Source organism: Canis aureus, chromosome 23 (assembly GCF_053574225.1).
Source record: "Canis aureus isolate CA01 chromosome 23, VMU_Caureus_v.1.0, whole genome shotgun sequence".
Taxonomy (NCBI): domain Eukaryota; kingdom Metazoa; phylum Chordata; class Mammalia; order Carnivora; family Canidae; genus Canis; species Canis aureus.
Window position 1 is genome coordinate 14009077 of NC_135633.1, and position 27523 is coordinate 14036599.

Sequence of the window (27523 nt, forward strand, 5' to 3'; positions counted from 1 at the left end):
TGAGCACAAGTAGGGGGAGGGGCAGATGGAAAGGGAGAGGCAGAGAATCTCAAGTAGACTCTGTGCTGAGAGCAGAGCCCAACACAAGGTTTGATCTCATGACCCCAAGATCATGACCTAAGCTGAAACCAAGAGTCAGACACTTAACCAAGTGAGCCACCCAGGTGCCCCAAGTTAACACTTCTTATCATGCATTGTAACTTAACAAAGGAAGGATCAGGAGACCAGCTAGGAAGGTCATAAGAGGGCAGTTTTGATGACAGGAGGAAGAAAATAAGATCATAACGCAGGGCCAGAGCCTAAGAAGGTTACAGTTGGGTCTCAGGTCAGCCTAGCGCAATTTAAGGATAGTGATGTTAATTTCCAGATGGAGGAAGTCAAAGATGATCCTTACCTGATTTGTAATCTTTCTTAACCAGCCCTAGAATCAATATCTCTAGAATATACAGCATGGCCAGGAGAATCACTGAATTCAATAAAAATGGAGATTTGGGTAAATGGTTCTTTTTGTAGCATTTCATCAGTGATGACCGTTGACTCCATTTCAGAATTAAGATAACTAAGGGTGGAGAGATGATGTAACTCATCTGATGCCCCAATAAAGCCACTTTTCTTCTTGCAACCACACCATGCAGTCTTTGCTAGACCACCAGGAAGGAGAGTGAAGTGTTACAAGGATCCCTTGTTTACTTACTTGAGAATCACACAGCCTGTTCCTGCGGGTGGCGCTATCCAGAACACCTGGATCCGTGTCCTCCTCCGTGGGGTGCTTTCAGTGACCGCGACGGGACAGTTACTCATAAACTGTGTTTCTTCTTCATCTATGATCTGTGGAAAATAAATAAATTAAAATGCAATGTCACTTTGGGAAAGGCTCTTAAGTTTCCGAGTTGACACTTCCTTAATTTTATTTTTAAACCTGTCATTTTGTGTTAGCAGCTCTATATCCCCAGACACCAGAATAGTGCCTGGCATAGAGTCCCAGTCAATGCTTGTTGAATTAACATGAGGGCAAGGATTTGGCACGTGTTCTCTGCTCTTTGGGACCAGGATCTTGTGTCAGCACTTTGAGAATAGGCCACTAGGTGATGATCTTGCTTATTTCCCTACCATAACTGTGTCCCACTTCAGGGAAAGAAGAGAAAGAGGAGAGGGAGGAAGAGGAGGGGGAGGGGAATAATCCAAAGCCAGCACTTTCTAAATAGCTAAAATTTGTAATTCAACTATGGTTTTATAACTTCAAATCAAAATGCTAAAAGAAAAAAAAAACCCTTTGGAGGAAGTACACCGAAGTACATAAATTCTATCCCAGCGTCATGGCACTATTTACTTGGCAGCCTCTACTTCGCTAGTTTGTGCATTGTGTCAGTGTTCTCCCAAGTTGGCCATCAAGGTTTCCTTGGACACTGCAAAAAAAAAAAAAAAAAAAAAAAAAAAACCACTGGTGGCCATTCCTATTCCCCAAGACTTTCAGCACTTCTCCGCTTGCTTCCGGGTATGCTGTCAGAACTTGCCTATCCCTCTTGTACTATTACAGACTGTTAGATCTGGAAGGATCTCTTGGGGGGAAATCATCTAAATCCAGTCTGTCTTAAGTGCCAACTCCAACTGATCGGCCGTAGCTATGTCATGAGTAGTGCTAATAACAACAATAAATAATACTTACTGAGTGCGTAGCATGTACTAGGCACTAAGCTAAGTGCTTTATCTGTGTTACTCATTTAATCCTCAAATACAATTTAATAAGATGATAATATCCATATTGTATTTATTTTACTTTTAAAAATTCATATTCCTTTTAGGACAGCAGGTAGAAAAATGAAGTCACTCAAAAATGCGTTGGGCTCATCATACGTTTTTATCGCTGGACAAGGCAAAAGCAATCTCGTATCATATTTTATTTATCTCTACATTCTTTACCCTTCTCCCACATATATATGCCCTTCTGAGTGTGTGTATAAACATAAGTTTATAAAGTTTATAATGTATATATGTATATATAAAATTGTGTATATATTATATACATTATGTGTGTGTATATACACACACGCACATATATATGTAACTTAAAGTTACATAGAATTGTTTTTTCTTTTAATGTTTCTTTCACTTAATCTTATGCTTTTAAGACACAGGTTTTCCCCACTATCTGAATGTAGAGCATACCTATGAAATCTTTTATAAGCTAAAATGGTAAAAGCTGAAGAAGCAATTACTGTTAATTTATATGGAAAATTTTTGAGTGTTCCCAGACCCCAAAAATAACCTCCTCAGGCTTTTCTGATACCTTAAGACACATCCTGCTAACAGATGCCCAAAGTAAATGAAGATAAAACACAGATGCTCACAGACACAGTTCAAAGCGATATGGGGCTTGATGCTGAGATAATGAGTGTAGTTTCTGGGGAAGGAGCTTGGTCACGCCACTCTGGCTGCTCAGGTGTGCACTGCCTCTAGACAGCTCACTGCGACACAAACGCTGAGTGCTATTTTCACTTACTGCCTTTTTCATAAAAGTGAAAATCCTCTTTGGATTTCTTTTCGTTGGTGAAAACAGGTACTAGTGTAGGTCTTCCATAAACGCAGAGTGGCATAACGTGAGCTTTCAAAAAGTGAGGATATGGGATCCCTGGGTGGCGCAGCAGTTTGGCGCCTGCCTTTGGCCCAGGGCGTGATCCTGGAGACCCGGGATCGAATCCCACATCGGGCTCCCGGTGCATGGAGCCGCTTCTCCCTCTGCCTGTGTCTCTGCCTCTCTCTCTCTCTGTGTGACTATCATAAATAAACAAAAATTAAAAAAAAAAAAGTGAGGATACCTGTATCCAAGCTATTACATGTGAATGTAATTCATGGCTTCTGACTGCTGCCTAGTATTCCACAGCAAGCATAGACCACATTTTACTTATCCATTCTCCCAGTGAGGCACAGTCAGCTGATTTCCAGATCTTTACCTCCACAAACATTGCTGCAATGAAGCTCTTCATGCTGTGCTACTTGCAAACCCACATGAGAGTTTCTCAGCAATATAAACCATTTAGTGGAACTGTTGAGTTGTTTGGTTGTGAATATAATCATATTAATTTCACTAAGTCCTGGGACACCTGGGTAGCTCAGCACGTGATCCCAGAGTCCCGGGATCAAGTCCCACGTTGGGCTTCCTGCGTGGAGCCTGCTTTTCCCTCTGCCTATGTCTCTGCCTCTCTTTCTTGGTGTCTCTCATGAATAAATAGATAAAATCTTTAAAAAAATCTCACTAAGTACTGCCAGATTGTTGAGCAGAATGGCTATACCATTCACTCTATTACCCATGCGGAAGTGTTCTCATTTCCCCATAACCTCGCCAGCACTTATGAGAATTGGACTTTCTAATTGTTTCCAATCTGATGGATGTAAAGTGGTATCTTAATTTAATACAAATTTGGGCAACTCTTCATAAATTTATCAGGTTTTTCCTTCTGTGAATTGCCTACTCAGAATCTTTGCCAATGGATCTTTTGTTATAATTGCTTATTAGTTTCAGGAAGTTTTCTGTTGATTCAGATTCTCTTATGTAGAAAATCATGTCATCTGAGAAAAGAGTTTTATTTTTTTCCTTCCCAATCAATATTTCCTTTTCCTACCTTTTCTTTCCTTTCCTATCTTTTTCTTGCTGATTTATAGTTTTTTAGATATGAATCCCTAATCACTTACAAATATCTTTCTATCACCTAGAGGTTCATCTTATTTTTAGCACTCTTTGTTTAACAGAAATAATTTTCATCTAGTCAAATTCACCAATTTCTCTCCTATGGCTTGCACTTTTGTGGTCTTGCCTAAAAAACAGATGACAAAAGATATTTTCTAGTGTTTTTTTTTTTTCCCATTAGCTTTATAACTTTACCTTTCACATTTAGGTCTTCAATCCATTTAGTTTATTTTTTAATATAAGAGAGCAGGACTCCAACTCCATTTTTTCCACACTGTGAGCTACTTTAAAATAATTAATGAACTTACTTTTTTAAGAGTAGTTCAGGTTTACGGCAAAATTGAGCAGAAAGTACAGAGTTCCCACAGACTCCCTGTCTCTACACATGAACAACCTTCCCTATTATCAACATCCAGCACCAGAGTGGTACATTTGTTACAACTGATGAACCTACACTGACACATCATCATCACACAAAGTCCAGAGTTTACATGAGGGTTCACTCCTGGTGCTGTTAATTCTATCAGTTTTGACAAATGTATAATGGCATGCATTCATCACAGAAGTTTTATAGTATTGTACTGAATAGTTTCACTGCCTTAAAAATCCTTGGTGCTCTGCCTATTCATCCTTCCCTCCCTCCAACCCCTAGTAACCAGTAATCTTTTGTTATAATTGCTTATTAGTTTCAGGAAGTTTTCTGTTGATTCTTTCAGATTCTCTTATGTAGAGAAAACCATGTCATCTGAGAAGAGAGTTTTATTTTTTCCTTCCCAATCTATATACCTTTTATTTCCTTTTCTTGTCTTATTGCATTATTAGGTATAGGTTTTATTTGCAGATGTTCTTTATCAAGTTGAGACATTCCTCTCTACTCCTAGTTTGCTGAGGGTTTTTATCATGTGGGTGCTGGGTTTTATCAAATGCTCTTTCCACATCTATAGATAATGATCACATTTTTCTTATTTAATCTGTTGATGGATTATGTTAACTGATTTTCAAATGTTGAACCAGCCCTGCATTAGCTGCGATAAATTCCACCACTTGGGTTATGGTTTTTATTTTTTTTTTATACGTTGTTGGATTTGACTTACTAACATTTTGTTGAAGAATTTTAAGTCTATATTCATGAGAAATAGGAGTCTGCAGTTTTCTTTCTTTCTTTCTTTTTTCTTTTCTTTTTCTTTTTTGCAAAGTCTTGGCCAGGTTTTGGTGTTAGGGTAACACAAGCATCATAAAATGAGTAAGAAAGTAGAGTGTTGGTATAATTTCTTCATTAAATGTTTGGTATAATTCAGCAGTGAACCCATCTGGGTCTGATGCTGTTTTGGGAAATTATTAATTATTGATTCAATTCTTTATAACAGATATAGGCCTATTCAGGTTGTCTATTTCTTCTTGTGTAAGTTTTGACAGATTTTATCTTTCAAGGAATTGGTTTGTTTCATGTAGGTTATCAAGTCTATGGGCATACAGTTGTTCATAATAGCCCTTTATTATTCCTTTTTTTTTTTTAAGAGTTTATTTATTTACTCATGAGAGACACACACACACACAGAGAGAGAGAGAGAGAGGGAGGCAGAGACACAGGCAGAGGGAGAAGCAAGCTCCATGCAGGGAGCCCGACGGGGGACTTGATCCCAAGTCTCCAGGATCACACGCTGGGCCGAAGGCAGGCGCTAAATCGCTAAGCCACCAGGGCTGCTCCCCTTTATTATTCCTCTAGAGTCCATGGATCTGCAGTAATGTTCCTTCTTTCATTTCTGATATCAGTGATTTTTGTCTTTTCTCTCTCTTTCTTTTTTTTAGTGTGTCTAGGCCTTACTAATTTTTTTGATCTTTTCGAAGAGCCAATCATTTGAGTCTGTTGGCTTTCTCTATTGATTTTTAATTTCACTTATTTCTGATCCCATTTTCATTACTTCTTTTCCTCTACTTACTTTGGATATAATTTTTTCTTTTTCTAAGGAGTAATCTAGATCTTTTTCTTTTCTAAGATACATATTTGATGCTATATTTTCCCTTAAGCATTGCTTTTGTTGCATTGCACAAACTTTGATAAGTTATATTTTAATTTTCATTTAGTTTAAAATATTTTTTAAATTCTTTTGAAATTTCTTCCTTGACCCATGTGTTAGTTAAAAATGTGTGGTTTATGGGGATTTTCCACCTATCTTCTGTTACTGATTTCTAGTTTAATTTCATTGTAGTCTGAGAGCAGACACTGTATGATTTCTGTTCTTTTAAATTGGCTAAGGCATGTTTTATAGCCCAGAATGTGGTATATCTTGGTAAATGTTTCATGTGAGCATGAGAAGAATGTGTAACCTGCTATTGTTAGATGAAGTAATGTATAGATGTCAGTTATATTCATTTTATAGATAGTGCTATTGAGTTATGTCCTTATTGATTCTGACTGGTGGATCTGTCCATTTCTAAGAGAGGGGTGTTGAATTTTCCAACTATGATAGTGGATTCATCTATTTCTCCTTATAGTTCTATCAGTTTTCACTTCACATACTTTGATGCTCTGTTGTTAGGTGCAAATACATTGAGGATTACTACGTCTTCTTAGAGTATTGACCCCCTTGTCACTATGTAATACTCCTCTTATTTTTGGTAACATTCCTTCCTCTGAAGTCTGCTTTGATATTAATATAGCTGCTCTTGCTTTCTTATGATCAGTGTTAGCGCTGTGTATCTTGCTCTATCATTCTGCTTTTAATTATATGTGTCTTTATATTTAAAGCGGGTTTCTTGTAGACAACACACCAGGGTCTTGTTTTTGATTCACTCTGACAATCTTTTAGTTGGTATATTTAGACTATTGATATTTAAGGTGATTATTAATGTAGTTGGATTAATACTTGTTTTCTATTTGTTTACCTTTTTGTTTTTATTTTTGTCTTTCTCATTTCTATCATTTTTGTCTTTGAACATTTTTATGATTCTATTTTCTGTCTTTTCTTAGCAAATAAATTATACTTCTTTTCTTATTTGCTTTTTTTTTAGTGGCTGTCCTAGAATTCATAGTATACATTTACAACCAGCTCAAGCCTATTTTCAAATAACACTATACTGATTTACAGACATGCAGTTACCTTATAATAACCAAATATTCCTAGTTCCTTCCTCCTCTCCTTTGCATGGTTGTTGTCACTTATTTTACTTATACATAAGCATGTATATATAGATGTAAACATACATAATTGAATGAATTGTTACTGTTATTATTTTGAACATACTATTACCTGTTAGATCAATTAAGTATAAGAAAAATAAATATTTTATTATTCTTTCACTTATTTTTTCTTTGATGCTCTTCTTTTCTTTATGAAGATCCAAGTTTCTGACTTATATTATTTTTCTTCTCTATAAAGAACTTTAAAAACATTTCTTGCAAGACAGATCTACTGGCAACAAATTCCTTCAGTTTTGACTTGTCTGATAAATTCTTTATTTTTCCTTCACACTTGAAGAAAATTTTATAGGATACATAATTCTCAGTTAGTGTTTTGTTTCTCTCAATACATTAAATATTTCAGTTTACTCTCTTCTTGTTTGCATGGTTTCTGAGGATAAATTGAATATAATTCTTATCTTTGTTCCTATATAGGTAAGGTCTTTTTCCCTACCTCTAGCTTCTTTCAAGATTTTTTTCTTTACCTTTGATTTTCTTTCTTTTTACCCCCAAGATATTTATTTATTTTGTATATATTTTTAATTGGAGTTTGATTTGCCAACATATAGTATAACCCCCAGTACTCATCCCATCAAGTGCCCCCCTCAGTGCCTGTCACCCAGTCATCCCAACCCCCTGCCCACCTCCCCTTCCACCACCCCTTGTTCGTTTCCCAGCATTAGGAGTCTCTCATGGTCTGTCACCCTTTCTGATATTTCCCACTCATTTTCTCTCCTTTCCCCTTTAATCCCTTTTACTATTTTTTATATTCCCCGAATGGATGAAACCATGTTTGTCCTCCTCCGATTGACTTACTTCACTCAGCATAATACCCTCCAGTTCTATTCACATTGAAGCAAATGGTGGGTATTTGTCGTTTCTAATGGCTGAGGAATATTCCATTGTATACATAGACCACATCTTCTTTATCCATTCATCTTTCCATGGACACCGAGGCTCCTTCCACAGTTGGCTATTGTGGACATTGCTGCTAGAAACATCGGGGTGCAGGTGTCCTGCCGTTTGACTGCATCTGTATCTTTGGGGTAAATCCCCAGTAGTGCAATTGCTGGGTTGTAGGGCAGATCTATTTTTAACTCTTTGAGGAACCTCTACAGTTTTCCAGAGTGGCTGTTCTGGTTTGCATTCTCACCAACAGTGCAAGGGGGTTCCCCTTTCTCCACATCCTCTCCAACATTTGTTGTTTCCTGCCTTGTTAATTTTCCCCATTCTCACTGGTGTGAGGTGGGATCTCATTGTAGTTTTGATTTGTATTTCCCTGACAACAAGTGATGCGGAGCATTTTCTCATGCACTTCTTGGCCATGTGTATGTCTTCTTTGGTGAAATTTCTGTTCATGTCTTTTGCCCATTTCATGATTGGATTGTTTCTTTGCTGTTGAGTTTAATAAGTTGTTTATAGATCTCAGATACTAGCCCTTTATCTGATATGTCATTTACAAATATCTTCTCCCATTCTGTAGGTTGTCTTTTAGTTTTGTTGACGGTTTCTTTTGCTGTGCAGGAGCTTTTTATCTTGATTAAGTCCCAATAATTCATTTTTGCTTTTGTTTCCCTTGCCTTCATAGATGTATCTTGCAAGAAGTTGCTGTGGCCAAGTTCAAAAAGGGTGTTGCCTGTGTTTTCCTGTAGGATATTTATTTATTTATTTATTTATTCATTCATTCATTCATTCATTCATGAGAGACACACAGAGAGAGACTGGCAGAGACACAGGAAGAGGGAGAAGCAGGCTACGTGCAGGGAGCCCGATGCGGGACTCGATCGAATCTCCAAGATCACACCCTGGGCCAAAGGCGGTGCTAAACCACTGAGCCACCCAGGCTGCCCTCTCCGATAGGATTTTGATATGTTTTTGTCTCACATTTACCTTTGATTTTCTTTGGCTTAAAGATGATACGGTTAGGTACAGTCTTTTGTATATTTATCCTTGGCATTCCTGAGCTTCCTTTATCTATGGTTTGGTGTTTGATATCAATTTGGGGGAAATTCTCAGTCACTATTGTTTCAAATATTTCTTCTGTTCCTTTCTCTTTTTCTTCTCCTGGTATTCACACTATGCATATATTACATCTTTTATAGTCCCACAGTCCTTGGATTCTCTCTTCTGTATTTTTTTCTAGTCTTTTCCCTCTTTGCTTTTCAGTTTTAAAGGTTTCTGTTGATATTTCCTCAAGCTTACAGATTCCTTAGCTGTGTCCAGTCTACCAATAAGTTCATCAAAGACATTCTTCATTTCTGTTACAAGGCTTTTGTTCTCTAGCATTTCTTTTTGTTCTCTTCTTCCTTAGGATTTCCATCTCTCTTCTTACATTGCCCAACTATTCTTGCATGCTGTCTACTTTATCCATTAGATCCTTTAGCATATTGATCATTGTTGATTTAAATTCCCAGTCTGATAATTTCGACATCTCTGCCATATCTTCTTCTTATGCTTTCACTGTTTTTCCAAATTGTGTTTTTTGCCTTTTTGCATGCCTTTTAACTTTTTGTTGAAAGGTATCCCTGATGTTCTGGGTAGAAGGAATTAAAATAAATAGGCCTTTAGCAATGTGGTGGTAATGTGTTGGGGAGAGGAAATATTCTTTAGTCCTATGATTAGGTCTCAGTCTTTTGGTTGGTGACTTGTACCCCTGGACTGTGAAGCTCACTTAGGCTTCTCAGCCACCCTTCCAACCACTCCCCTTTTGCCTTAGATGGGACTGGATGGCTGAAGTGTCTGGAGTTGTGCATTTTCCTTCTACCACCTGGAAGGCTAGAGGCACCTGGCATTGAGTTTCTCTTCCCCCAAATAGGTTAGGCTCTAATAAAATCTCAGCAGGTTAGGCTCTGGTAAAATAGTTTCTCCTGAGGGCAGGCCCTGTTAAGAACAAAACACTTTGGTGTATTCAAAGATGGTTTCTCCTTTCCTCCCCTTGCCAGAAGCACAAAGGTTTTCTCTGATATTCACTTTCAGAATCTGATAGAGTCCCTGGAAGTAAAATTCACAGAAGTTTTGTGCCCCATCCTTACCCCAGTGATTGGGTGCCTCTGGAGTTTTTAATTCTCAAAATTGTCCACACTGAACCTCTAGCAATCTAACAATTATAGTTTAGTTTTTCCCATGCAGCATGTGGAGATTTCTGCTCTGGTAGATTGTGATCCTCTGTATCCTCCTGTCACCCCGATATTGGGGACAATGGTTTGCCCTGTGAACTCAGTCCTCTGATGAACCTAAGAGCTGTTGATGTTTCAGTTTGCTTAGCTTTTGACTTGCTATCAGAATGCAGTGTTGACTTCCAAGCTTCTTACATGTGGGATGGGACACCAGAAGTCCACACTGTGAGTTATTTTTATACTACTTAATCCATCTTTCCCTCACTTTTTTGGTGATGCTACCTCTGTCATATATAGAACAACAACACAATTTATTGTCCAAACAAGGATGAAAAAGCTGTTATTAATCATTGTTCTGGGATAACAGGTAAACCTGAGGCTTTTCCAGGCAAATGAGGCATACATTCAATCTAATCATATATCAGGTTCCCAAACGCTCATGTTGTTTCTGGGCTTTCTATTCTAGTCTCCTGCCCACCCCTTGCCTATGGCACTATAATATAGTTTAACATCTAGAAGGGCAAGTCCCCTTTCCGTGCTCTTCTTTACCAACATTATGTTATCTATTTGTAGGTCTTTATTTTTAAATATATAGTATATAAACTCTAAAAACTCCCTTACCTCTCTGTCATTTCACCTTCCTGATGTGATGAAATCCCAACCTTACATAAACTGCTCACCCCAGGATAAAGTCAGTTGTCTTCTATATTAACTGACTCCTAGCCTTGCGCCTGCCCTGCTACACTGCTGTGTAGATCTGATAAAACCTCAGCAGGTTAGACTCTGGTAAAATACTTCCTATTTATTTTACTTTCCCATTCTTGACAATGATGATTTCAAATCTTCTCCACTCTTCTCAAACCTCCAACTTTTATGTTTCCTCTTATTGTTCTACCTTGTGTCTTACTTTACTGAAAAAACCCAGAAGTCATGAGATGTAGAGTCCCTCATTTTCTCATTTGCATCCGCCCTGTCCTCCTTCTTGCTATTAAATAGAGGAGCCTTACTATTCTTACATTTCTGCTTGGTTCCCATCACTTCTTTCTGACTCTAAGAATTACTTTTCTCCCTTCCACATTCAGTTTTGGCTCTAGTGGAATCATTCCCATTAGCCTGTTAACCATATTTGAGTCCCTCCCATTTAAAAATTAAGCAATCCTCAGTTATGCCTTCATCCTTCCCCAGTTACAGTGTTCTCTCTCTCTTCTCCATCACGATCAAATTACTTGAAGGAGTTGGCTATGCTTATTGTCTTCACTCTACCTCCTACTCATTCTCAGCTCAATCCCAGGAGTTTGGGGAACACTGTGGTACTCTAGCTCTAGCTCTAGCTGAGCTCTAGCTGAGCCCACCAGTGCCTTCTGCAATGCTTAATCCAGTAAATCCTCTGTAGTCTTTCTTCTTAAAGCACTGTCTCCCTGCGTGGCTTTTGTGCCATAGCTCTTTGTCCTCCTCCCCGGCTCTACTTACTTATCTACTTTTTCCACTTTCATTGGCTGCTCATCCTCCTCTACTGGCCTTTGAATCTGAGATTGCTAGAGGCTAGTCCTAAACCCTCTCCAGTTCTGACTTTATTCTGTCTCTGCAGGTGATCTCATTCAACTCACCAGTTGAATTACTACCTATGTGTGGATCATTCACAAGTTTATATTTCCAGGGTTGGTCACTCCTCTGATCTCCAGACATGTATCTCTGACCTTCTATCTTCTATCTGCATTTCTTCTTGGATCAAAACCACCTCAAATCTACCTCGTCAGCAACTGACTTAACTATTTTGCCTCTAGCCTGGCCCTACTTCCATTGTTCAAGTAAGAAACACTGGATGTCCTCCATGGCTCCTCCTTCCCTCTCCCTTTCATATCCAAGTGTGGTCCATTTCACCTTCCAAATATCTCTTGAATTCCTACTACCATCCCTGCTACTACCCAGACTAAGCTACATCAGCTACATCTGAACTAATATAAAGTTATTCTAACCAGCCTTTGTACATTCTTTTTTGAATGATGGATTTCCAAATAATGTTCTCTATATGGCAAACCAAGGTGACCTTCTAAAAATAACAAATTTAACTCTAATATCTCCCTCTTTAGAACAATTTATAGCTTCTCATTGCATCTAGAATCAAGACTAATCCTTAACAGAGTTGAATCTCTTACTTCCTACCTTTTTAGCCTCATACTGTGCCATCTCCCTCCTAGTTTTCTACACTTGACTTCAACGGACTTGTGTTTTCTGCCAAAGACTGACCAATTCCTATTTCCTTTATCCCCCCCCATCTTTTCCCTTCCTCCATTTTTTACCCCTACTTCCTTCTTCCCTCTCCCCTCTCCTTCTTCCCCTCTTTCCTTAACTTCATCTCAGCTCACTCATCTTTTTCATTGAAAAGCCTTCCCTGTTAGGACGCCTGGGTGGTTCAGTGGTTGAGCATCTGCCTTTGGCTCAGGTCTCAATCCCAAGATCCTGAGTTCAAGTCCCATATCAGGTTCCCCACAGGAAGCCTGCTTCTCCCTCTGCCTATGTCTTTGCCTCTCTCTGTGTGTCTCTCATGAACAAATAAATAAAAATCTTAAAAGAAAAGAAAAGTCTTCCCTGTTTTCTTTCACTATAGTAATTCCCTCCCTTTCTCATAGGAACCATCTCTCTCAGACACTTTGTTTTTAAATTTTACATGCATTTATTTGATTCCTTGATTAATGTCTACTTCTCTAATAATCTATAAACTACATGAGGGCAGGCACCATGTCTCTTAGGTTTTTTTTTTTTTTTTTCTCATTGTTTCCCCAGGGCTTAGCATAGAGCCTGATACATAATAGTTTCATGCTGGAGACCTCTGTGTACTTGCCTCCCCCCTTTGGTTGTGAGATTCCCAGCTCTATGTCTGGGCTGTAATATCTCCCTTCACTCTCTTAAACAACTCCCTGGACTTCCTTCTGATTTTGGACTTTGTTTTTCTAGATGGTAATTAACAGCCTTAATTATAATCACAATAGCTACCATTTTGGAGTACTATATTGGCCAAGGACTTTACATATACTGTTTCCATTTCCCATCAAAATGGATAAGTATTATTAAACCTAATCCCTGAAGAAACGACTGTGACATAGATGGGTTATATAACCTGTCCAAGTCCCAGAGTGGCAGAGCCAGGGTTGGAGCTCTACCTGACTCTAATGTCTGTGCTCTTTCCCTATGCCACAGTCCCTCCAAATAGTGTCATTCCCTTATGTTAGGTAAGAGGCTTAGTCCCATGGAACCACATACACTGGGCCAGCCCACAACTAAATACACCATTCCAACACACACATAAGTACTAGTACTTTCCTTCAGATTTTCCTTAGATTTTCCTTCAGATTTTTCTTAGCTTCCCTTATGCAGCTTTGTTGGCGTGGGGGTGGATTTCCAAACAATGTGATTCTCTTAGACCTGTGCACTTGATGTCCAGTGAGAACCCCCTTTTGTGACAGTCATAGAGAACTTTTGGAACTTTTAGCCCTAAATATTTACAATCATTGGGAGGGTTCTAGGTGACTATTTCAAAAAAGCCAAAAGTCATTAATACTTAATTAACATTTTCCATGTGTCAGCTACTTAGCATGCCACATCATTGAATCCTTCATGGGAATAATTATTTCCATCTTACAGAAGAGGAAATGAAGCTCAGAGTGATCCATTCTGACCTAGCACTGTCTGAAGCCAAAGTGTGAGCTCTTTCCAGTTACCTCTGGCAAAAGTCTCAGTCTGGGATAAGAATAAGACCCTTGGGGATCCCTGGGTGGCTCAGCGGTTTAGCGCCTGCCTTTGGCCCAGGGCACGATCCTGGAGACCCGGGATCAAATCCCACGTTGGGCTCCCGGTGCATGGAGCCTGCTTCTCCCTCTGCCTATGTCTCTGCCTCTCTCTCTCTCTGTGACTATCATAAATTAAAAAAAAATTTTTTCTAAAAAAAAAAATAATAATAAGACCCTTGACCCAGTACTGAAACAAAGAAGTTGTTTTCCAAGATATAGAAGCCACCTCAGGTAAACACCATTGTTTACTCACAACCTCACTTGCCAGATGGTAAGTAGGCATTGAACAGAAGGAGTTGTTTCCTCTGATTCAGAGAATGCTCCCAAAGTTGTTTGCTTTTCAGAAAATATTAGCTTCTTCCAATAAGCCTTGGGTCTATCAAAATGTGCTCTTGTACCCTTCTGCATCTTCCCAAACCTCCACACTTCTTGTGGTCTGAGTAGAGCCACCATATAAGCCATCCACTAATATGACTAAATAAAGCTTCACCACTCCTTTCAATCTATGATTTCTTTTCTGAGTACCTCAGACCAGAAAATCAAGACATATTTCAAACAGTGGTTGTGTCTGGTCATAGTATTATGGGTGATTTTTATTTCCTTTCTATGTTTTTTGTATTTCCTAAGTTTTCTACAATGATGATGTATTAGTTTAAATGAAGAAGTTTCTAATATTTTTAAGGACCTTGTTACAACATTCTATGGCTAACATTTCTGTTCCTTGTTGTTGTTCTTTTTTTTAATTTTTAAATTATTTTAAACATTTATTTGAGAGAGGGGGAGAGAGAACGTGTATGCACACACACAAACTGGGGGAAGGGCAGAGGGAGAGGAGACAGAGAATCCCAAGAAGACTCCATGCTGAGCACAGAGCTGGATGTGGGGCTCCATCTCACAACCCTGAGATCATGACCTGGAGCAAGTCAAGAGTCAGATGCTTAACCAACTGAGCCACCCAGGCACCCCTGTTGTTGTTCTTTTAAAAAAATACATAGACTAATATAAACTTTTTGAGGCTGTTTAAGTTTAAAGTCACTTGGGAGAGATTTGTTGGTAAAGTGGGCTGCTTAACTCCCTTCAAAAGAGAGCTTAAAGGACCTGTGGCTGGTCCCCACCCAGCCAAGTGAGATAGCCAGGTAAGGCAAATCCAGGTTCAAACAGGGGAACAAGGTTTAATTTCCAGAATGCTTGACAACCTATAGTTAAGCCAACTGGCTGGGTATCTGGTCACGAATAGACCTTTTCAATACTAGGGGCTTTCTAAGCTACCTCTTCAGCATGACTGCAAAAGTTCCCAAAACTTTACATTGATCACACTCTTAGTCCTGAATCACATGCCATACCCATTTTGAAAGCTGCATCAGGACCTGCCTTTTCCCTTAAGGTATCTACTCTTGCCTCATCCTATTTGTGGCCTCACTTTCTTTTCAGACTCAAATACACAATACTTCTTTGTTAAATCTAATCTTGATCCTCCTTCTCAACTCTGATCTGGATCCTCTCCTGATATTTTGTCTTACCCTTTCTAATCTGACACACATAAGCCTCAAGAGATTAACCTAAATAGTATCAAGGTCCCAGATGGAGTCTCAAGCATTCTAACAAGTGGGTGGCTCATGGCAGTGGACACCTGGAAATACTGTTCAGAAGCCCATGTAGGTGGCATGTTGGACATATGCCTTCAGGAAGCAGAGCCTCAGATATAGAGTTGAGGGGTGGTGGTCAGGGTCAGGACTCCAGTTTCCACAGGAGAAGCAAGGATAAGTCAGATAATTGGAATGAGAACTTGGAATGTCATCCCCAATGAGAAACTGGTCTCATGAGCATGGTCTTGGAGCAGAGCTGGCAGGAGAGGGTAGGTTTGGAAACATGGCCCTTAGTGTAAGAAGGGACTTCTGCTGGGGAGATGTGAGATGGGAGTAGGATAACAACTTAGGAGCCCAGTTGTGGTGCAACCAAAGATGCCTCTCAGGGACAGTGATGTGATGACCCTCAACTGGGAAGAGTGATTGCTTAAGCATGCTGTCCTCAAGTCCTTACTGATCTTGGTAGTGGGTGAGCTGAGTCTGAGGGAGAGGGCAGTAATATATCTAAATACAGATTATTGCATCAGAGTACAGGCAACAGTAACATATAGGGTAGTTTAGGGTGAATGAGGGAAAGCATGTCCTTTGGCATCATCTCATAAATATTTTTTCTCTGGACATTTGTGTGAAGTAGTATGGTAGATGGAAAGTGCATGAATGTTTGAGCCAGGGAGATTTGGATTAAATCTTGGCTCTGCCACTTTCCAGTTGGATGACTTTGGCCAAGTCACTTGACCTCTATGAGTCTGTTTTCCCATCTGAAAAATGAGGATAATAAAGCCCATCTTGCTTGGTTAATATAAAGAATAAATGAGGTGGTATTTACAAAGCATTCAACACCCATAACAACCCTCAGTATATTGTAGCTGGAGGGAACTGATTGCCCAACACCTTATGCTAGCTAATCATATTAACAGAGGAGGAGGACATCCTGAAAAGGAGAAGCAAGTAAAAATTTTACTATTACTACATAAGCAATATTTATATTTGTTCAATGTAGGAAAATCAAATGTTATGAATCAAGTATTGCTTATAATTCTACAACCCCCAGGAGAGTTATTATTAATGTTTTGATGTGTATCTTTTCAGATTATACTTAAATATGCACACATATATGTGATTCTGGAAAATACATTAGTTACTGTCTTGCAACCTACTTTTTTTACTCAACAGCATATCATGAATAGCTTTCTTTTCTACTCAGCATATCTCTCAATAAAATTTTCTATGACTGCATAGTAGGCCATAGTATGGATACTCCACGTTTTACCTAAAAACACCTTAGAGTGTTGAACATTTTGTTGTTTAAAATTTTTAGGCTATTATGATCATCCCTTATGGCTAACTATCACATTTTTAATTTTTCTGGGAGTGAAATTAATGTAGGTTATTATTGCTGGATCTTTCCAGGAGGGGATTGTGAACCACTTAAGTAAAATCTGAGTGAGAATCCAAAGAAAATAATCCCAGTCATTAAGTCACCTCTTTCTAGTTTCCCATGTGTATTTTTCTTAGTGTGAAAGTCATGGAAGGAAAGACAGCTGCTTTGTCTTTTATGAAAGAGCTTCCAATACAGATTTTTAAAAATTAAATAAGGATTTTGCCTTTATTGCTCTAAGGCATAAATTCATTTTAGAAAAGTTTACACAGACAGAAAAGTAAAGGGGAGAAAAGTCCCCCACTGTTTCAGTCATTTCGGTCTATTTGGTTCCTTCTAGACTTTTCTCTCTTTATATTTTGAAATGTGTAGATAGCTGTTCATATTGCATGTATAATGTGTCTTGTTTTTTTCCATTTATCCTAGGAGGCTCCATATTTTTGCAGGTTTTTCTAAGCCCATCAGAAACATTTGAATGTCTGCATTGGCTGCATGAGGCAGTATAGCTTTGGATGGTCCCTCTTCTAGGCTGTGAAGACTTAAGTCCAGATCTTGCTCCCTTTCCCTAAAAAAGACCCTCACCTCCCAGTGTCTATCTGTATACTCTCATCAGTTATTAGCATCCTTTTCTGCACTAGCATCTCTATCAGCAGATTCTTATTTTCATTTTATTCATCTCATTTACCCTTTTTGCTCTAGATTCTCTGTGCTGGTAGGTGCACTCCACCTCCCAGACCTGAGAAGCATGTGAGGACCTGGGGGAGGAGCAGTGCAGAGGTGACCATGAGCATTGTAGATGGCCCCCATGTCACTTTGTCCTGGGCACATGGCCTCCAATCCATGGAGGTTGAGTGCTGAGAGCTAATGGATCGTGTTCCCCACTGAAAAGCAGATTAATCCTCCATGTTCTATGGGCTCACATATCCAGAGCAAACACAGCAGTCCAGGCCTGGGAGCAGGGCTGGACCAGGACACGTGAGTGCCTTGAGCAGACTAATAATCTGGCCTTCTTTCAAAATGATATTCTCTAAATATTTGCCCAATGTTCATTTGGAGGAGAGGCTGAGTGCTGTGTAGGAGGAGGCAGAGAAGACTGCTGGCTCAGCACTCACTCCCTCTTTATTGCCCTGAGCAGTTCAAGTCCTCACCCTGAACTTGCACACCTCACCCAGCAACTAAGAAGCCTGGAAAGCAGCCTAGACACCATCTCTGATCACTTAAGCATTCTCGGGGGGGTTGCCTCCTACTAGGAGGCAACGGTGAAGGGCCTGGAGAGCCCAACAGCCTATTTACTAGCAGTGTGACTCTGGCAAATTCCTTAACCTTTCTGGAAGGAGCCCTTTTACCTGTAAAATGGGAGATAATAACAATACTGACCTCAATGGACTGGAAGGGCTTAAATGTATTGATATATATAAAATAAAGAAGTTCCTGGCATGAAGCTATCACTGTATATATTATAATCATGGTGCATTGTATATAATAATAAATATCATTACAGTCATTATTTTCATGTCATGATAACTCTCAAAATTCTGGTAAAGACCATTTTCTCCCATCTCATTACATTTCCAGTGAGGTTTTAGTAATTCTTACAGACTATTATCCTGGCACCAACCCAGCTGGCCTGTACCTAAATCCTGCTTGGCTTGGGAGCTTCAAGTACAGTGGACAGGCTCTAATAGAGCTGGTGTATGTGTGCGTGTTTTGTGTGTGTGTGCATGCATGTTGTGTGTGTGTGTGTGTGTGTGTGTGTGTGTGTGTGTGTGTGTTGGGGTCATTGCCTGATCACTCTATAGCCCCTGGTTAAAAAAATAAAAAAAAAGAACCTCATCTTCTACTTGGTAGATGCTAAGACAGGCAGAAATGGACTTGAGGAGACCTGGTGATTTACTAGGATTAGGTAATTCTCAGCAAAAGAAGAGGCATCTCCTTTAGAAGGACCAGGAAGAGAAAGAAGACTTCTTCAAACCAATTGAAATATGCCCCCTGGGGTCCTGAGGGACAGTATGGGGTGGTGAGAGGGTTTGATGTTTGGGCTTTTGAACCAGGCCGACCTGGGTCTGATTTATGTCTTAGTAACTGAATGACCTTGAAAAAAGTAACTAACCTCTCTGTGCCTCAGTGTCCTTATCTGTAAATGGCTGTGTTGTGCCGATAAAGGAAGAACTCCCAGGTGCCTGGAAGGGTTAGGTGGCCAATAACTGTCCCTTTGAGACAATCAGAATGGGCACTGCCAGCACCCTTGTACCCAGAGCCTAGCAGGTGATTGATACACAGGAAATCCCAGGCATCCCGGGATGTACAGTCATAGGGATAATATCTACATGTGTTGAGTCCATACTCGATGTTGTTGCTAACACTTCATATCCACCACTTTACATAATATTCCAGTAATTCTGTGAATTCATAAGCTGGGACTAGGAAGTGGGGATCCCGGGCTCACATCCCCCAGGACACCAAAGCCAGTGCTTGTGTATCCAGTGGACACCCTGGATCTAACTGGTTGTCCCCTCATCTTCCACTTGCGGGGCTTGTGTCAGTTTTGACTCAGTGCTAGAAAATCACTCTGATAAATAGGTTTAAACAAATAGAACCATCTAATTGGGGAACATTATACTAGGTAGTCTAGTGCCTAGGAAATAAATCAGCCTTTTAAGTTTTATATTGCAATACAGTTGAAATGTTTAATAATTATTGCCAGAGAATGGTATAATGCAGTACTAAAAATGAGTAATTGAAAAGCCCATCAAGGCAGATGAGGCATCTTCTCACTGAATTGCTCTTGAATACTTAACATAATTATTTCATTCAGATTTATGATCAGCTCAGCAAAGTGTACATTTCTCTATCCTGCTCTGCCTGTAGCTGTTCAGGAAGCCTTTTTACATTGTGCTAGAAACTTCTGGGGTGGACAAATGAATGTCTCTTGGACACCGAGAGGACTTTCAATGGTTTGACTTCATTTAGCAAAGGACAAGGTTAGAAGTGAAATTTCAGTTTGCTGAGGACCCTCTGTGTCCCAGTCACTGTGCTAGAGTTTATATGTATTAGCCATGTTGGCTCCTTTAAGGTCCACAACAGTCTTGGGAAGGGACTATGTTTTCCATCTCACAGAAGAAACTGAAGCTCAGAGAAATGGTGTCACTGAATCAGATTCACCAGGCTTCTAGTCAAATCATACCCAGAGTCTGGCTCTGAACCAGTGGTCCTTCCACTACATCATCAGCCTCCAGAAATATCCTGTGTGCCCAGAGAAGGCTTAGATTTCTGGAAAAGGGATTCTGGTAAGGTCAGATGCAGAGAAAAACTAATCCCAGCCAGATCTTATTTGCAGTTCTGGCTCTTTAAACACTGGAGTTGATTCCCCATGCCATCTCTATTTCCATCATTCTTACAGTGTCAGCACCTTCAGGCAGAGGGGGGACCCAGCTCTGTCTCCATGAGGCCGCAGTTCCCCACAGATTCAGCCTCCCCATCCTGCCCAGATCATCTGAAGCTGTGGGCTTTATCGGAGACACAAGCTTATCAGCCTGCCTCTCCCAAGAGCCTGTGGAGTGGGAGTTCTTGGCAAATTTAGTTCACTGGCAAGTGTGGACAGATGGCTGCTAGGCTGAGCCAGCAACCTTTGTTTCTGGTCTCACCCATATGTCAACATAACCCAAAATGAGGAAAAGTCAGGCCGGAGCAGGGGGGTAGGAGGAAAAGGATGGGGCTATCTTATAGGCAGGAAAAATAATAGAATTTTTTTATACTGCATTTAGAAAATTATAAATAGAAAAGTGAGACTTTCTGACTCTCCTTTACCATAGCACTGGACAATGTCATTTCCAGCTTGATATTTTTCTCCCCAGTGCCCTGGTCTCCTCCTTGACTTATGATGCTTGGTTATACTCTGCTGAAGTCAGCAAATATCAGCATAAGGTCAGAACTGTGCTCCCTTTGCCCCAACCCCCTCATCTTGAGGATGAGGTAAGGTATTGCTGAGGGCTATTTCACAAGAGGCTTAATAGGCCATCCAATGCCTTCATTCTCTAGGATGCAAATGCATGTCAGGTTTCCCTCTAGGTTTTTTGCTTTTATTTGTTTTGTTTTTGTTTATTTTGGGGTTTTTTGGGTGAAAACAGCAGACATAGCGCACGGACTTATCATATGTCACTGAATATGGTACACATCTGTGACCTCCACACCCTGGGGGAATGCCAAACTTCAATCTAGCCAGACTTTAACACTTAGAAAGGATCTCTCTTAAGGAAGTGGATTTACGGTAAATCTCAGTGGTTATAGGTCAAACACGTCCAATGTGGTTACCTGCCAGTGAGTACTGAGCACCTGCAAAACAAATATCTGGGGAGATAGTCTTTGTGTGCTAGATGGTTGGGGGGTGAAAACACTGATCCAGTCGTGCAGACAAGAGTGTGAAGCCTTCCCCCCTGCTACAGTGAGGCACCCTGGGCTGGAGGCAGTGGGGTGGGGGAGAGCCAAGATGTGAGCAGTTCACCAGCTGATGGATTACAAGAATCAGTTCTCCAAGATCATCATTAGAAGCCAGAGAATCAGCCATTGTCTTGTCAACAACAGTGTATTGTGGGAGAAGGAACATTAATGGGAAGGGTGTGAGGCCGGGAAGAATAAAGGGAGAGAGAGAAACGGGTAACAGAACAATGAACTGAGTGCTCTTCACTGGCCACGAGTGTGTTCAGTGGGTCTGTTACCCCTCCAGCCCCCACAACAATTCCCTGAGGGCCACCAGCCCCCCAGACACTGTTTCTCCTTCTTGTTGCTTGACTGGCTACTATTACTCTCACTCTACATGGCACTTCCTCTGGGAAGCCTTCCAGGCCTGTGCCGACTGTGCTGCACTCTGTACCTGCTACCACCCTCACCACCTGGACCCTCACGTCTTCTGTGCTCCTTCACAGCCTGAATCCAAACCTGAGCCACCTGGGGACTCTGTGAAAATAGTGAAACCTGAGCCCCACCCCAGACCCATTGAATCAGAAGTTCTGGGAGTGGCACCAGGGTAGCAGTGCTTTTTTCAAAGGCCCTGGGTGATTTTGATGGACCCTGGGGATGAAAACCGTCTTCAGTCGAGTCCATCATATCCAAAAGCAGGGGCTGGCTGACTTACTTGCCTCTGTGTCAATGGCACCTAGCACTGTGCCGGGCACCTCCTATATATTTAATTCATCTTTGCAGAATGAATAAATGAATTAATTAAAATTAAAGAAGTATTACTACTCCTTTTTCAAAGAAGAGGGAACTGAATCATGGAGGCAAGAATCACGGGCACCTGCTGGCAGAGTTGCTATAAGAGGAGGGCCTAGGGGGTGAGCTCCACAGGGCCCCGTCTGTTCTTTTGCACTTTTTGTTTCCAGGGCTAGAGCTGGGTCTCAGATAGAGCAGGTGCTCAGTGCGTGTTTATTGAATAAATGATGCCCATGGCCTCTCTTATTTTACATATCAGTCTCTTCCCACTATATCTTGCTATCAGCCCTGTCTCTGCCGTTGTCCAGCTGGCTTTGCACAAATCTGGAGCTCAGTTTCCTAAAATGAGGACATCGGGCAAGATGGCCTCGAGGATTCCTTCTAGTTCCAATCACACCCGACTGCCCTGTCATACCTATACTGTCACTTTGAAGGATGGAAATCCAGCTCTGATGCCAGCACCTGTTGCACACAGCATCTTCCTATTTGTCAGGAGGCCCCTGGATGGCTCCTTCCAGGCTTTTCCCCATACTTCTATCTCCCCTCCTTTCCTTCCTGCCTCTCTTTACTTTCTCCCTCCCTTAGCAACTTTTCCCAGGAGGAAAACTGTGGTCAGCAGGAGCTCACCTTCATCCCCTGGTCAGCCCTCACTCCAGAAAAGCAAATCTATAGCTCATAAGGTGTAGTTATTAGTGTATCATCCCCCCTGAAATCCAATTAAAGAGAAAGGCATCGCTCTGTTGATATAGTTGTAGCACCAGGGAAGAAGGGAACTCACGTTTGTGAAATGTGTACTACACGCTCGCATCTTCACTACGTTGTCTTATTTAAGCTTCGCCTTGACTGCCTGCCAGTTATGCCCCCATAGTAACTCTCTCCAGCACCCACAGAGCACCCACGCTCCACAAACACAGTGGCAACCTCCTCGTTTCTCTCTCGGCTTCCATACAGAACCCTCACAATCCAGTCTTCCTGCAGAAGCCAGAGGGCACATTGAAAATCACGAATCAAATCATGTCACTTCCCTGTTTAATGACCTCCAATGGCTTTCCACTGTATCGGAAACCCAAACACAGGGATGCCAGCCTGCCATTCCTCACCTGAGCTGGCCCCTGCCAACTTCCCGCACATCATCTCCTGCCCCTCGAGTCTGCCCACCATGCTCGCCTCTTAAACACACTCTGTGCTCCAGAGCTGCTGGGGGTTCCCTTGGCTTGTCTCCGTCCTACAGGATCCTACCAAGAAATCTTAAACAATTAGAGCGAGGGACAAATTTAGATACACTGCAGACTTCCGTGGCAGCTGGTCTTCCAGGTGAACCAACATGAACCTCTGCTCCTCCCTTCTGCTCCTCTGTGTTCTGCCGCAGGAAGGGAGAGGACACAACTCAGGGTATCCTCCAGATAAAGTCCAATGTGGATGCGAGATGTGGTAAAGGGCCAAATACGCTTCCTGCTCTGCCCCTGCTGAAAGATTCCAAGAATTTATAACTTGATATTTTTAGATGGCAAGGGAACAGAAGTTTAGGGGAAAGAAGCTAGAATTTACTGAGCTATATGCCAGGCCTTTAGAGCATGATTTTGTTGAATCAGCAGACCAACCCTCCAAAACAGGTGGTTTGATCCTTTGTTACTGAGGAGGAAAGTGAGGTTTGGGGGGAGTTAGTGATTTCCTGGGGAACACACAGTTTTCCTAATGGACAGAGCCCCTATTCTATCCAGCTGTACCTGACTGCAAATCTCCTGCTGTCTCTCCTCTGCCCATTTTCCTTTACTGAGCACATCTTTTTTTTCCCAGGAAAGGAAACAAACATCTCAAAGTAAACAACAATGCATGGGGAAGTAACAATTAAGATGTAAAAGTGAGAAAAAGCTGTTTTCCAAGAGCACATCTGAAGCCTCCAGCTACCTATGCTAATTGGTAATATCTTAAGTATAAGTTGTTCTTAAATATTCATTAAATTGCGTCCTCTAAGGGCCTGTACTTGAGTGCTCAGTTGGCTGATATTCTGAATTCCTAACTGTACTTGAAAAAAACCAAATGTCTCTTCTCCCAAAGCATTCTATAGTTTAGCTGGGTAACCCATTCAAAATGACCCCCTGTTCAATTAGTGCTTTTCTGCCTTTTTCTTTTATTCCTGAACCTTAAGGTCAAACTTCAACAGCGTCACCTGCTGAGCCTCTCGCTGAGCTCTCTTTCTGGATGCTTGTTGCCAAGAGAACAATCCAGCTCTCAACAATAGAAACAACAATCAATGCTTGCACAGAAGACTTAAGGACAATGGGAGATGTGGGTGAGTTAATTATGCTCCCACTCCCTTTGTTCCTTACAAATAAAGGGCACAGGGGGATCAGTGCACTTGAGCAATGCAAGTCACACTGCATATGAGAAATGGGTTCTCAGGGATCCAGTAAATATCCTCTCACAACAACTTCATTTCTATCAGAAATAATCGCATGGGTGGGTCCTTGGAGGAAGGAGCCAGCACCAGAGCAGGGTCTGGGAGGCACACATTCTGGGGGAAGTCAGGGAACTCACCTAACTTTTCTGGGCTTTGCTGTATTCCTGTGAAAAATGACTCCATGGGACCAAAATCCCCTAGAGTTGTACAATATATGGTTCTGCTGTCAAATTCAGCCTGTTTAGGAAGTGCTGAAGAGAGTCAGAGATTGGATTCTGGTGCTCTGGGGCCTGTTTTCTTCTCATACAGTATACCCCCCCCCCCTTATCCTGGGGATGACTGATGGCCCTCAGCCTGGAGTTCTGGTCCACTTACCACCTCCTCCCTGAAGGGCATCCTGGGCCTCATCGGTACAGAACAGCTGCATCTTTGTAATCTCGGTCTACGCAGCCTACCTCTAAAACACAACCCCTTATTTTTCATTCATTCGTTTATTCATTCATTCAGCAAATGTTGACCACCTATTTGCAATGTGTCAGATACTGTGATACACAGTCATGAACAAAATGAAAGATGGTGCCTGCCCTCCTGCGGGTTATAGTCAGCCAGGTGAGGCAGACATTAGACACCTGTGTTTTAAAGGAAAGAAACACAGAAATGTATAAAGTAGAAAGTGAATTGTGCCCATGTTTCCACTTACCAGAAAAAAAAGCATGTTTAACTGCTGGATCCTATTATCTTGCTGTTCCATAACTTCTTTTTTTTTTTTTTTCTCTTAATATTGCACCCACAGCTATTTCCATACATATACTGTCTCCCATAGATTTCTAAATGCTTGCGTAATCAGATGTGCCAGACATATTCTATGTATTTCATTTGTGTCAACTTCCTTAATTCTCAGCATAGCTTGGTGAGTTAGTATTATGATTATTCCGATTTACAGCTAAGGAAACTGAGGGTCCCAGAGAGTTTCCCCCAAGACCTGAGGTCGTTTGGCTGGCAAATGACAGAGCCAGGATTCAAACCCTGGCAGCTGGATTCCAGAAGGCCAGATCTTAGCCACCGTGCCTCGCATTCTGCTGCCAAGCTATACCATCATTTGTTTTAATTAATCCTGTGTGATGGACTTTTAGATCAATTACCCCTCTTTTTTCTTTATTATAAAAAGGCTGCAATCAACCTTCTTGTACTTCTATCAGCCTGTACTTGTCTCAGTCTGCTTGTTCAGTTCATTCCTAGAAGTGGAATTTTAGAGTTAAAGGGTATGAGCATTCTACATTTGATGCACATTGCCAAACCAACAGAAACGTTGAATTAATTTGCACTCCCACCAACTGCATGCGATGGAGATTGCCATTCTCTTCCCAACCCTTGGCGCCACTGAATCCGCTCTGGCAGTGACCGCTACAACGTCCTCACTGCCAAATCTGACAGCTCTTTACAACCTCATCCTGCTCAAAGCTCTACCACATGGACCCCTGCAGCCACACCCTCCTGGAAACTTCCTGGGCTTCTCTAGGGGCTCATCTTTGGCTCTCCTCTCCTCCCACGAGCATCCCCTATAACTCTTAAAGGAAAATACTGAAATGCTATTAGTATCCTTGTTTTTACTAATGAGGACACTGAGGTATAGAGGGATTAAGGAACTTGCCCATGGTCATAAATCTCCAAAGCAGCTGAGCTAGGATTCAAACCAGGTCAGTCCAGTTTCGGAGTCCATATGCCTGAATATGATGTCAGACTGCCTCTCCACTACCTGGATGATTAAAGGGCCTCGGATTTAACATGCCCCCAGTGGAGCTCAACATCCTCCTCCCTCTTAAGTGGACTCCTCCAAACTCTCCTATCTGATCCAGGCAGAAACTTGGGAGTCTCCTTAGACTTTTGCCTCTCTCCTCGCCCACGTCCAATCAGTGACCTTCTGAACATATTCTGAGCTATTCCGCTGTTCCTGGCTTACAGTAAATGCTTAATAAATGCTGGCTACTATTACCAGACTCTTCATGGGTTGAACTGCCCCTGATGCCTTGTCTTTCACCATCCAAAACCCTCCCAACCCATTGAACTCACCTGATCTACTGGCCATTCTTTTACTTTGGGTCTCTGAATACTATATTGTCTCCTTCCCTATGAGCACTCTGGACTACAACTCTCCCTAATTAATTCTTCTACAACTTAGCCCAAATGTCACATCCACTAGGAGGCTTCTGATTCTGGCCCTGCTCCCGAACTGACCTCCCAGCATGCTCTGCAGACCTCCATGCAGCCGTTATCACACTGCAGTTTAATCGCTGGTTTGCTTATCTGCCCTCCCACCCCACCCCGAGTCAACCCTGCATTCCCAGACCAGGTTATAAACTCCTCAGCAGTAGAAAAGAGTTTCTCAAACTCAGTCCCTTCCCTCCCCCTCCCTTTCCTCTGTTCTCTATCTCAATTACGGGCATCATTAAACTAGGAATTTCCATGTCCTCTTTTAGACCTTACAGCAAACTTCAACCTCTAATATGTTTGAATCCATTCTTTCTTTTCCATTCCCAAATGACTACCAGGGTGCTTTAAGATCTTAGCATTGTGGGGCACCTGGGTGGCTCAATTGGTTTGACTCTGGATTTTGACTCAGGTCATTTTTGACTCAGGCCCCGTCTTGGCCTCTGCACTAGGCAGGGAACCTGCATAAGATTTTCTCTCTTTTTCTCCTTCCCTGCACTCCCCTGCTCATCCTTGCTCTCTTTCTCTTAAAAAAAAATTAAAAATAAAATCTTAAAAAAAAATAAAGATCTCAGCCTTGATAACTTTGGCAAAGCAGATCTCTTCTATTTGGGACCTAGTTAGGGCTTTCTGCAGAGCTGAGAGGTAGAGCTGGTTGTTTGAAAGGTGCTTCAAATACCAACAGAGGCCCTCTGCCTCTTTGGAGGTTGAATATATCCCTGAATTGTAACACATTTTCACCTCTTTTAAATTAGCAACAAGATCCAACTACTCTGAACAGTACCTTGCCCCAGGGTTATTTCATAGGAAAAGGGGGTAAAGAATTGTTCAGTAGCTCTGGCAAAGACTTCTTAAAGCCAAGTAAAGTACAAGTTAATCAATCAGGCAGGTGATCAATAAAATATAACACCAAACACAGCATTCAATAATAGCGAGCTCTCATTCTAAATAGTCCGTGATTCATGTGTTTGG

The 27523-nt window shown here is 41.3% G+C and overlaps 1 protein-coding gene across 2 annotated transcripts in view; it reads right to left on the minus strand.

Moving 5' to 3' along the window:
* SPON1 (spondin 1) overlaps nucleotides 1-27523 on the minus strand; it is a 251520-nt gene that overhangs the window by 177931 nt on the left and 46066 nt on the right. For both annotated transcript variants that reach the window (XR_013361993.1, XM_077866396.1), the window contains exon 3: nucleotides 695-828. Coding sequence is in view for 1 of the 2 variants with exons in the window: in XM_077866396.1 (XP_077722522.1) it covers nucleotides 695-828 (134 nt within the window). In the remaining variant the exon portion in view is untranslated. The remainder of the gene's footprint in view (nucleotides 1-694; nucleotides 829-27523) is intronic.